A 12,992-nucleotide genomic window follows, 5' to 3' on the forward strand; every position below is an offset into this window, starting at 1 on the left:
TTCCTTGGGAAACAATTTTTTAATAGTAACAAATTCCAAAAACATTTTTTGAGTACAATGTTATTGTTTAATATACATTACAAAACATTAACTTTATATAAAGTATTCAACTGTCTAAATATCAAAAGAATCCCACTCCTGATATAAGATTAGTTTCTCTATTATATCAAAATTAATATTTACCCGTATTCTAACACTGAGAAATAAGAGGACATAACAAAATCTCCATAGACACCATTAGCAAGGATCTCATAAATATCTTTAATACATTTAAAGTTTATCTTTTGCTTTTCTAAACATATTTTTCCTACTTTGATAACATATATTAAAAGGAGCAGAACTCGAAGACATGTGTTCGCCCTACAACTGCGTAGACAGCAGGCATCTCCATCTCTGTGCAAGTGGGACAGTCATGTGTGACTGAGCAAACAAAGATGCCTTCTTATGTGAATCCAGATTGGACGGAGAAAGGCAGAGACTGGAAAACAACTGTTTCATGATTTAGTTCAGAGACCTATCAATAGGGTTATTTGTTTCCAAAATATCAAGTTCAAATATCCCAGTTCTCAGCTATGACCTACTTATAGCTGTGTCTTTCTTTCAGGAAAGCTATCATTTCGATCTGTTCAGTACTTTTTTTTAAGGGTTCTGACCCAGTAACACTGAACTCAGGCCAAACCCTAGAGCTCTGCCCACCTCTCACCAGTCATTCTAAAAAAACATCTATTTTATTTCAAAAGAAAGTCACTTGGTTGTAAATAGGTCTAAAGTTTCTAAGTTTTCCATTGAGTTTCAACTCAACGTGTACTGAAGCATCTTACACCTGTTTCTTTCATAGAATAAATCTCATATTCTAAGCACCATTCTTTTGGGAGGCTTGCAGCAACCGAAGGGCAGCCAGTGTGTATTTAACCCTTTGGGTGTTGGAGTTTGAACCTTGGGCTTGACGAATGCTGAACAGGACACATCTCCCAGCCCAGTATTTGTCTTTCTATGAACTTCCTGCTCTTCAGTTGTGTTTTTGTTTTTTGTTTTTTTTTTTTTCTTTGTGAATGTTGGTAGCATATAGACACACTGGATAGATAGAAGATCTGTGAGGTCTGACTATGGGAGAGCTGTTGTGATTCTGACAGGTTTGTTTATTTTCCAAACAAGGTCTCAAATAGCCTAGGCTGGCTTGACCCTCACGCCATTCCTCCGAAGCACAGGAATTAAGAGACGTTTGTCCTTGGGCTTTATCATGCCTCACTCCACCAGTTTTATGGTATACAGTCAACTAAATAAATCTATCAGCACATTGAAGGCAGGATTTTAAGATTCCTTGAATGTTTTTAAAAGCCTGGAACTCCCATTTCCGCACCTTCACTTCTTTCTCCCTTGTGGCTAACATGACAGATGTGTGTTACCATATTCAGCTAGGAAGCCATTTTAAAGGCAGATATGTTATTAACACAGCTATGTCAAGAGACTTTGAAGCATGTTATCAGGAAAATAACATGAAGAAAACAGGCAGAAAATTACATTTACTGAGAGGACTGTTTATTCAGTGGTGTCCAAAATTAGTGAATGCAAAAGACCAGGGATATGGCTCAGCAGCAGCACATGCATGCATGCATGAAGCCCTGGGTTCAATTTCCAGCACACAAAACACACCAAAGAAACTAAAGGCTGATAATAATGGATGAAGACTATATAACTTTGCCAAAAGTGCCTTGTATTTTACAATGTCGTACATTTAGGATTTAAAAAGTGTATTAATATATCAAGATACTAACCCTAGGCAGAGCACATTAATTAGTGCTTGGTGTTTGGGGAATGTGGTAAACCATACGAAAGTTTACATTTCGGGAACATAGGTTATGCTAATGTGATTAGTTACCCAGCTTATTTTAGGCTATCAAGTAGGTACAGTCAGTGTGTTTGCTGTTGATATTTGAGATAATATAAAGACACATGAACCAGTATTAGGAAAAAATATACGATGACAAATTTAAGGAACTTTATCCAATACTTAAGATAGCTAACAAGGGTGGTCACATCTATAAAAACGTCTCTAGAGTATTGGTTATCCACATCACATGAAAACTAAGAGAGCCATTTCCTGCCTCTAGGTTTGCAGGGAAGACAATCCTCACTAAACAGTGCTGGCTGTTGGGTGGGACAGAGAGAAACAGTCCAAGAGATGGCAGAGAATCCAAATTCCATCTCTGTGTAGGAAAGGTTTATAGTTATTTGTGATCAAGCATGTTACGTTCATATTCTCACAAACTTGAAGAAGAACTAAATAACTTAGGTGAATACACTTTTTCTTACTTGGCCAAAGCTTTTTGAAGGAAGGGCTCTTATTTTGAAGGGAGGGCTCTTATTAAACATTTAGCCACACAAGGCCTTTTCAAGGTGCAAGTGGTGCCAGAAGAGGGATTTTGATATTTCTATTTTATAAATATCAGCATTTGCATAGCTTTATCACAGAGACAGACATTATGTTAGAGGACTGTATTTTATTTCCTTTATGAATTAAAGTTGTTTCGATTTTCTAAAAAAAAATAAAGAAAAAAAAGTTAAAAAGCAAGTTGATGGGGTAAGAGCAACTAAGCCTGTTTTAACGTAACACTGTTGGGTTTCAGACACAGGACAAGTGGTTGAGATGCATATTTAACATATCAAAGTGGACCTGGGCTCCAGGTCCCCTCAGATTCCCCAGGCCCTACCTGGTACAGGGTATGGACGGCATACCCCACCCTCTATGCTGAACTTCCAAACTTAAAACACCTTCTTAGACCCTCTAATAGTCTTAGAACCTCAAACACTTTCTTAGAAGCTTTCATATCCTCAGACCTTGATAATGCTAAATATGTACCTTAGCAGCCTGCCCTGGGTCTGAAACACAACATAGTTAATAGTTCCCTGTGATTAAATTATTCTGTGATTCACTAAGGAGGGAAAAAGCTATTTTTGACATAAAAAGGGCAATGAAGAAGTAGTCACAAAAAAGAAACCTCAGCTTCAGAATTTGCTATCAATACAAGGAACAAATGGGTCTAAGGTGTTTATTAATGTGTCAATTATGAAGATGGAAATTCAATATTTTTATTTTAAGAGAAAGAATAATGTACATTTGTCTATTTGTTTTGTTAAGGTAAAAGCTAGACTTCAAACTCTGCCTCATTTTCTGTGTGTTTTCTTAGAAGTTGAATATAACTCACTGGGTTTCCCCAGTCTGAGGTACTCGAGGCCTTACCTAGTTTGGAGTCTCAAAGGTATTTCACATTTGAAATACTATTTTCAAATTATTTTACAACGTACTTTTAAATTCAATGTTCTTATAAGAAAGGCCATGATAAATGTACTTTCACTGGTTAAAATACAAAAGGCTAAAGAATAAAAAAAACAAACAAACCTTGCCCTATACCCCAGAGGTTTTATTCTATAAATTTTTCAACCACAATCCCAATAATTTAATTCATACAAAAATCCAGTAGTTTTAAGTTCATATTTAATGCGATTAGCTCCTACTTCACATGGTCTTTAGAATGTAATATCCCAGCTTTGGTGTGGAATACCTTTACTTATATGAACATATCACTTGTCATTCCTATTTGACAGCAGCTTAAAAAAACAAGACCAGAAACAACCTCTAACAGTGCTTCCTAAGTACATAATCCTCATGTAAGGCACTTCTACCCGTTCTCAAACTTGTCACTGGATTTTCCACTTCCTCAGGTCTCCTTGCAGTGACACTGCTACTTCAAGTAAAACTGCAGGACTTGATTGTAGTGTAACTGCCAGAGTGTGGTCGGTGAAGGCAGGAGATGGGCACTGGTTTCTATGTGAGGAAAACTTGAGTGCAGATAGTCTGTCTCATTTTACATTTAGAGAATGGGTACTGTTTTATCTTCTTGATCTTGTTCAAGAATTTTTAAATCTTCCAGAGGAAGATTGCTTAAGGCAGTTGGTAAAATCTGTTCTGAGATGCCCTTAGGTAGCCCATTACTTGCTTCTAAGTTCTTCACAAAGCATGTGGCTTTGATCCATCTTCGAGTTGCCCTGCGTTCTCTTTGCAGGCAAGTTTTCATTTTTCTCCTCAAGCTAGCTATTTCCTTTTCTAGTTTAATTATTCTTTTTTTGGCCTCCATAGGGTTCCTAAAGGCATAACTGTGTTCAAGCAGCACTTGCTGACTACTGTTCAGCTTTAAATTACACGGTCCACTTGGAGCAAAACTGTTGTTTTTCTTCAGAAGATTCCTCGACTTGAGTTTCTGAGCCGAACAGAGAGTTTAACATAAATTATGAATATCACACATAAGTTAACAGTGTCCAGTTTTGAGTAACACAGTATTTAACTGATCTTTTAAAGTTTAATGGGCAACAATAGCAGGCTAGCTCATGTGATCATGGCTGAAGGTTCTCAGTAGGTTGAATGAACTCTAGTCACCTTGTGCTTAGAGTCAGGCTTTCTTTGTATAGCTCTGGCTGCTGGTTTGAACTCACAGAGATTCACCTGCCTCTGCCTCCTGAGTTCGGGGATTAAAGCCATGTTGCCACTATGCCTTTCTTATGTCCTTTAGCTACAGACTTATTAATCATTGATTCCAAAATAAGCGTAGATTTTTCAAGGTATCTTCCAGATTATTCAATATGATTCTATAGAGATTGAAAAAAAAATCTTTTCCAATTCCTTTTTACTAAGCCCATATTAGAATTTGTTTAGACGTTTTGTTTTATCTATAATGATCTGATCTTCCTTTTAGTTAATATTAGTTTCTCATCTAGATGAATAGTTCAGACCTGGAATCTACTCAAACAAGAACTCATAGATCCACAGAGACATATTCTTAGGTACTGAGCTTCCAAACAGATTTAGATATTAGTTCTTTATACTAAACCTTCAAAAATTTAAAATCTGGCTGGAATTTTTCTTCTAATCTAGAAAGCTAAGGATTCTTTTGTCCTATATACTTCAGAAATATCAAACTACTTGTGATTTTTCCTTTTGTGTCACATCTGATAACTGTGCCTGTCATTTATTAAACAAACATTCTTCAATGTATGATTGACACATTTGTGACCCCTGCACTCAGGAGGCCAAGGCAGGATTGACATAATTTGAGCCTAGTCTAGAGCTACACAGTGAAATTGCCTCAGAAAAGCCAGAATGTAAAGGAAAACCTCCACTTTACATTTTGGACACAGAGGCAGGAGGATGGTTAGTTCAGGAATGGCTTGTAGGGCTGGACAAGAGCTCAGTAGTTAAGAGCACTGGTAGTTCTTCCAAAGGACCCAGATTCAATTTCCACCCCCTACACTGTGGCTAACAACCATGTGTAATACTGTTTTCTCCAGGAGATCCAATGTCCTCTTCTGGTTTCCACAGGCACCAGACATGTTCACGGTGCAGATAAACATTTGAGAAAAACACCCATAAAGGAATAGCTTGGGTTAGATAGAGTAAATTTAAAGATAACTTGGGCTACCTCAATAGTAAGATTGTCTCTTCAAACAAAAAACAAAACAAAAAAAATAAAGCAAAAGCATTCCCAACCACTTATTGAAACATTAATCTTGGGGAAATAATGTTGAATAAGTTATAGTTCCTACTATCATAAATCTACAGCTGGCCTTTCTTCATAGAGAAATGGCACATTCTCCCTTTGCCTTTCATTTCCAAAACATCTAACAGATTCTGGCATAATGAAAAGTTTAATAGCTTTGCATAAATAAATAATCAAAATGTCAGAAAGAAGGTTCCCTCTCTTATCATCTTGAGACAATACCTCGTGCAGCCCAGGTTGGTGTCAAGCCTTCTATGCAGCAGATGACCTTGAACTTCTCCTGCCTCTACCTCCTGAAGACTTAATTCCACAAGAGCATTCCCTGTGCCAGCTGATGGTACATTTCAATTTCAATACATATTTGAGTGCATACTCAGGGTCAGGTACTCTTTAAGGTGCTCAAAAGAAAAAGGTTTAGAAATAAAAAAGCCCTTGCTGTTCTGCAGCTTTTCTAACATCTGAAACAGCAGCAGCAGCAGCAGCAGCAGCAGCCCACACATGTATTAAAACATAGCTCACTGGGTGGTGGTGGCGCACGCCTTTAATCCCAGCACTTGGGAGGCAGAGGCAGGCGGATTTCTGAGTTCGAGGCCAGCCTGGTCTACAGAGTGAGTTCCAGGACAGCCAAGGCTACACAGAGAAACCCTATCTCAAAAAACCAAAAACCAAAAACCAAAAACCAAAAAAAAAAAAAAAAAAAAATAGCTTTCCCTATCTTAGTGGAAGATGCCCTTTTTAATCCCCCTGTGTTTTCTACATTTTCTTTCTTAAGGTGACTTTCTCAGTGTTTCTTTTCTAATCAGATCTTACCAGATACACTATTTTTTTCTCCTCTTGTCTCTTTCCCTTAGTGCTGGTCATCAAATCTTGTATGTGCTGGACACACTCTACTGTAACAAAGCTGTATTTGCACACTTAAACCAAGTGGTTTTGTTTGTTTTGTTTTTGAGATAGGGGCTTACTATGTAGCTCTGGCTGCATAGGAACTCAAATAAGTAGATGTGGCTGGGCTCTAACTCACATAACTCTACCTGCTTCTGCCTCATGTGGAACTAAAGGCTGCCTTGAACCAGGCTGGCCTCAAACTCAGAACTCCACCTGCCTCTGCCTCCCAAGTGCTGGGATTAAAGGCATGCTCCATCACCGCCAGGCTAATTCTCTTTTCTTTCAAATATGTTAACAATTGATAATTTATCCCTCCACTCTTTGGCTTTAATTTTTACCATTTAATTAAATTGTTCTATGTGTGCTCACAAACCTTCCCTGGTATTCCAAAATTCTAAGTCCTCATGCCTAAACTGAATTAGCTCCATAGTTTGTTATGAAGCATTATCTCTGGCATAACTGAATATGTATTCCTAAAGTACTTACTAGCACATCACTTGTTTTATCATCTTAAAATCAGAAGAGAGTGATTCTGAAGGTTTCATTAGTAATGTTCTTTGGTTTTGCCAATGGTACATTTACTGATAATAACTAATAATTTGTTGTTCTGTAAGACCAAAATTCTGGTAAAGTACCCCATATGCAAAGTGTTTCATATTTGTAGTATTTGCATAGATTTTACCTGCTGAGCATCTTTAATCTAAAAGTCCAGCATCTGAAATCTGTTTGGAACTCACTGGGGAAACAGACTTGGAAGCAGGAGCTCTGACCTCTAACTCTAGCCATACTTTTAGTACACAAGAGGGAGCCTGCAGCTTTTTTGAGGTGTGTCAGACACATTTATTTTAACACAATCTGAGTGGCTCTCTTATATAAAGCAAAAAGTAATAGGATCTAAACCATGGTTTAAGAAAGGAGAGTGACCTACCAGAGACTTTATATGAGTACAAAAATCAAAAATGGTTGGAACAGCATCCATTTTAAGTCGTCGGGTTTGTCCGGTTAGATCAAAACAGGAGGCTTCAAAGTGTTTTGAGCAAAGAAAAGTGTGTTTTCCTGGCACAAAATTTTTGCGCCTAACTAGGCGAACCCATTCTTTTCTTCTTTTAGGATCCAAAGGAAACCTTAAAACAAGCAAACAAAATCAACTCAAATTCCAATGATCCTACTTTTGCTGTACTTAAAACAGTTACATTTTAAAGTCATTTATTTAATAATTTGTGTAAAAAATTTAACAATCTGCAGATGCCAATTTACACCAATTTTCATAGTTACAAAAATTTAGTGAAAAATTTACCTTAATAGCTTTTTCAGACTTTAGCCCTTAACACGTGCAATGACTAAAACACAAATGACACTCTTCTGTAGAATGACCACGAGCAGGAGTGATTACACAATGCTTTTATCTGCTGTTGTTTAACAAATAAAGCAGGTATGATTAAGATTAAATGTAACAAGGAAAGTCTAGATGATATACTCCTTCCTGTCTTTCCTACAGTACATCATATTTTTTATACTTTCTCCATTAAAATTTCCAGTGTACAAGTTATATATTTTCAAAGAAAACTGTGTGCATGCATGTATGCTGCGCGCGCGTGTGTGTGTGTGTGTGTGTGTGTGTGTGTGTGTGCGTGCAGGTGAACATGTGGAGGTCAGAAAACCACTTCTAGGGAAGTAATCTGGCTCTCTCCTCCATGGGTTCTGGAGTGGAACCAAGTCCTACGGCTTGTATAGCAATAGCTTTTGCCATTCTGTCGATTCCAAAGCTGTTTTAGGAGGAAAGCGATTATTACTATTATTTATCTGCTTATCTTTGAATTGTGAATAGCAAGAACTCAACAAAAATTAATATATCAACACCAATACAGAATATATAAATAACTCATTGTATTCTATGTAGTTAAGCTGCATTAAAAGATCTGGAGCTATGGAGGATAGTAGAAAACATAACTATAAAAAGATAAATGATCTGTAGCTATCCTTTTCCTTTCATATTTATTTCAAATACAAAAGATACGTTCATCCAACACACACTGCTAAAGGAAGACACAAATATAAAGGGTTGTTTCAGGAAATTCTAATAATTCTGGTTTGTTAATTGAGTTGGAAATATACGAATAAACATTTATACATAGTTAAATTTCAGTTACAATTCTTTTTTCTTTTTAAATTTAGGACCAGTGAGATGACTCATTAGATAAGAACACTGAACACATATGGAACCTCATAACCTGCGTTTTGTTCTCTGGGCCCACATGGCAGGAGAACAAAACCAACTCCCACAAGCTGTCCTCTGCCCGTCACATGTAGGCCATGGTTAGACTTCTCTCTCTAATGCACACAATAAAAATATGAATGTTAAAATGATCCCTTTGGTATTATATATGTGTATGTGTGTGGCATTTGTGCCAGCTTGCAAATGGAAGTCTGAGGTCAAGCTGAGTTGGTTTTCTTCTCCTACCTTTACATGGGTCCTGGGAATCAAATTCAGATTGCTTTTCATGGCAAGGCAAGTGTCTTTACTCAGTGAGCCGTTCTGCTAGCTTATAAATCTTTAGTTTGATTACTGTATCCTCTACATGTTCTAACTTGTGTATAAAAAGATCCATAAGATCCATGTGAGATCATGTAGTTTAGAAGGCCTATCACATGAATGGAATTAGATTTCTACACATTGCCTGAGATGAGAGCATATGAGATGAAAGCCCAAATGTGCTCTAAATATCCTTTCTTACATCATTCATGCCCTAAAGATTTATCACCCCACAGTTCGCAGTATTTTGGTATATTTAATTTTCTTGTAAATTTACCAACCCTGCTTAGTCCTCAGTCTGCATCACCCTCTGAGCCCTCTAAGCCAGGGTCTGCCTATCTAACCCATGCTGGACTGCAACACACTGTAGTCTAAAGCCAACCTCAAACTCTACAGTCCTCCTGCCTCAGCCTTTCAGGAGTGAGTCACTGCATTTAGCTTAGCACTTAGCTCTCAATCTCATTTCAGAGGACTCTTTATTTAATGCTTTGTCAAGTCCAGGTGAAGAGTCTTTCATTTTGCTAGGGAATCAGTAAAGATGAGCAGAAATTTGGAGTCCATTGGATTCCATATTGAGTGCCAGGATTATGGGACTATCGAATTCCATTTTAGAGTGCTGGTTTTAATTATGTTTGGCAGATGTTATCTGTTTTGTTTTTGAGAGTCTAACATCAGCCAAGATGACAACAAACTTACTATGTAGCTGAGAATAGCCCTTACTTCCTGTGGAATACAGGTCTATGGAACTCTGCCTGGTCCTTGAATATGTTGTTTGTATTTTTCACAGAATATATTTAAGGGTAGGGTATGGGAGATGAGACTGTTGGCTAAATTTAAATACTAAAAAAAATCTTATATTAACAAATTCATATAGTGGTAACCTATGGATATGTTCTTATCTATATAACACACCCAGGGCTTTATAAAAATTCCCTGTTTTGGAAATATCACTCAATTGTTTGTTTTGTTTTTGTTTTGTTTTCTTTTTTTCTCTGTGTTTCTCTGTCTAACCCTGGCTGTCCTGGAACTCACTCTGCAGACCAGGCTGGCCTTGAACTCAGAAATCCCCCTGCCACTGCCTCTCAAGTGCTGGGATTAAAGGCATGCGCCACCACTGCCCAGCCACTCAATAGCTTAAACAATGCTATTTCACTTATATTTTACATAAACAGTGGAGTACCTTTTACATTCTTAGGCAATTTCTATGTGGTGGTAATAAAGAAAGATGCCTGGCCTCTGAGAATATAATGTAATTTAGAAGGTAGAGATTAAGTAGTTCTAACTTGTTAGAGGACTGACTGACACCACTGCTGTTGGACTATCAGAATTCCAATGTTAGCTCCTTTGCACAGTAGCTGGACACAGAGGCAAATTTACCTAACTTTTGTAGATATCCATTTTTGATAATAGTGGTGCTGGGATCAAAACCAAGGTCTCTCATATACACTAAATGAATATCTACCAGTGAGGTACATTCCCAGTCCCAGGTACTTTATTTCTGTTATTTATTATGTAAGGTAGAAATGCTTCTAAGGGGTCGAGAAGATGGCTTTGGTGGATGGCTGTGGCTCAGTGATCAAGTTTTGAAAGTTTCAGTACAGTGAGAGACCCTGTCTCAAAACCACACACATATATATACACACACACACCCCCAAGGTTATTTTCTGGCCTCCTTTTCTCTGGTCTCTTTTTAAAGATTAGAAGATGGTAAATGCTTAGCTTAGTAGCATAGTAGGTCTTTTGTAAAGGAGTAAGTATGGAGCCATATGGAATAGGACATGCTGATTTATTTAGGAGGCACCAAGAAAGGGTTTTAAATAGGAATAGTGAAGTTACATGAGTCTTGGGCACAAGGCATGAAATAATCATGGGCCTTCTTGTCAAAAAAGGCAAGCCATAAATGACTGAATTCTAAGACCCAACAGAATCAGCTGTCAAATACAGCTATTATTGCTGGGTGGTGGTGGCCTTTAATCCCAGCACTTGGGAGGCAGAGACAGGCGAATTTCTGAGTTTGAGGCCAGCTTGGTCTACAGAGTGAGTTCCAGGACAGCCAGGGCTATACAAAGAAACTCTGTCTCGAAAAACAAACAAACAAACAAACGAAGCAAATTAAATACAGCCATTATTAAAATCTAATTTCCTAATACTTTACTAATAACTACATTTAATAAAAAGATATTTTAGTCATGTGTGTTTCTGTGTGAATATATACATATGAGCTAAGGAACTCAAGGAGGCCAGAAGTTGGAGCCCTTAGCGCTGGAGTTACAGACTGAGCTATCTGTGGCGGGTGCTGGGAATTGAACCTGGGTGCTCTGGAGGAATATACACTCTTAGCTGCTGAAACATGTCTCTAGCCCCAATCTCTACGTTTTGAAGTTATTTATGTCTGTTGTATCTGTATGTACTGTGGAACCATCACAGATTAGTGTGATACTGGCCAGCTCTTCTTCTTCTTTTTTTTTAAATATTTATTTATTTATTATTATAAATGACTACACTGTAGCTGTCTCCAGACCACCAGAAGAGGGCATCAGATTTCATTATAGGTGTTGTGAGCCACCATGTTTGGTTGCTGGGATTTGAACTCATGAACTTCGGAAGAGCAGTTGGTGCTCTTACCCGCTGAACCATCTCACCAGCCCTGGACATCTTTTCTTATCTTTACAATCAGTCATGTCATAATGGTGGCTTGAAACCAAGCTCAGTGAAAGTGAACACATTGTAGAAACTGGGCAAATACTACTCATTGGGGATTTTTCCCTTTTTTGAAATGACACTTGTTTGTGCTGGTAAGATGGCTCAGTGGGTAAGAGCACTGACTGTTCTTCTGAAGGTCCTGAGTTCGGATCCCAGTAACCACATGGTGGCTCACAACCACCCGTAATGAGATCCGATGCTGTCTTCTGGTGTGTCTGAAGACAGCTACAGAAAATTACGCTGGAGCGAGCAGGGCAGGAGAGAGCGAGAAGGACCGGCAGAGGTCCTGAGACCAACAGCAGCCACACACATGGTAGCTCATGGCCATCTGTACAGCTACAGTGTACTCATATACATAAAATAAATAAAAATAAATCTTAAAAAAAAAAGAAATGACACTTGTTAAATGTGGAGCTATAGACCATTGAGTGTAGAAGGGTGGTTAGAAGTACATGAAATGAAGCCAGTAAGCCAGTCAAGAGGAAAGAGTGATACATCAGGGTGGATGGCATCTGAGTTGTGGGGTGGATAGCATTTACTTACCACTTACTGAAAGGAGAATACGGGAATCAGTATATTTGTTGGATGGTAGTTCCCTACCAATATTGAGTTGTGGGACTGGCAGAGGACCAGGGTGATCTGGCCCACAGTCTTTTAATCATTAGAGATAAGGACATCTACTGTTTGGGGGATATTTTAATATATAGACTACAAGTGGGATATTCAGATACAGGTGGATCATTTTGGATAAGAGTTTGAGAAGGGTTAGTAGAAGAGATTAAAACAAAGAAGAAAAACCTATGTCTGTTAGTGTCTGTTAAATGTCTGACTAGTGACATTTAAAATTGGAGATCATTTTACTGAGTAAAAAGGAGTATACCTCATGAAAATGAGGCCCAGGGTGTGTTAACAGAGGCAAATTAAGCTTATGAAGGAGATGTAGGAAGAATAAAACTGAAATAAGTTTAGGCAACATAATTTTAAAAATTAATTTTATTTTGTATGTGTACATGCCTACATGTATCTATGTGTATGATGTGCATGAAAAAGCCCAAAGAAGTCGGAAGATGTGTTGAATCCTCTGGGTCTGATTTGTGAGCTGCCATGTGTGGGCTGGGAACCAAACCCAGGTCCTCTGCAAGAACAATAAACATTCTTTTTTTTTATGGCATATGTTCATGTACACACACACACACACACTTTTCTGGCTGTCTTTCCTTTTTCAGATTTATTTTATTTATATGAGTACACTGTTGCTGTCTTTAGACACCCCAGAAGAGGGCATGGGATCCCATTACAGATGGTTGTGAGTCACCATG

The 12,992-nt window shown here is 37.9% G+C and overlaps 1 protein-coding gene across 1 annotated transcript in view; it reads right to left on the reverse strand.

Annotated features, from left to right (window-relative positions):
• Nucleotides 1-12,992, reverse strand: part of Thap2 (THAP domain containing 2) — a 16,359-nt gene continuing 3,367 nt past the window's right edge. The window contains exons 2-3 of the mRNA XM_031350345.1: nucleotides 7,366-7,561; nucleotides 1-4,259 (exon numbers count right to left, since the gene is read on the reverse strand). Coding sequence (XP_031206205.1) covers nucleotides 3,873-4,259; nucleotides 7,366-7,561 — 583 coding nt within the window. The 3' untranslated portion in view covers nucleotides 1-3,872. The remainder of the gene's footprint in view (nucleotides 4,260-7,365; nucleotides 7,562-12,992) is intronic.

This window comes from Mastomys coucha, unplaced genomic scaffold (genome assembly GCF_008632895.1).
Source record: "Mastomys coucha isolate ucsf_1 unplaced genomic scaffold, UCSF_Mcou_1 pScaffold4, whole genome shotgun sequence".
Lineage (NCBI taxonomy): Eukaryota > Metazoa > Chordata > Mammalia > Rodentia > Muridae > Mastomys > Mastomys coucha.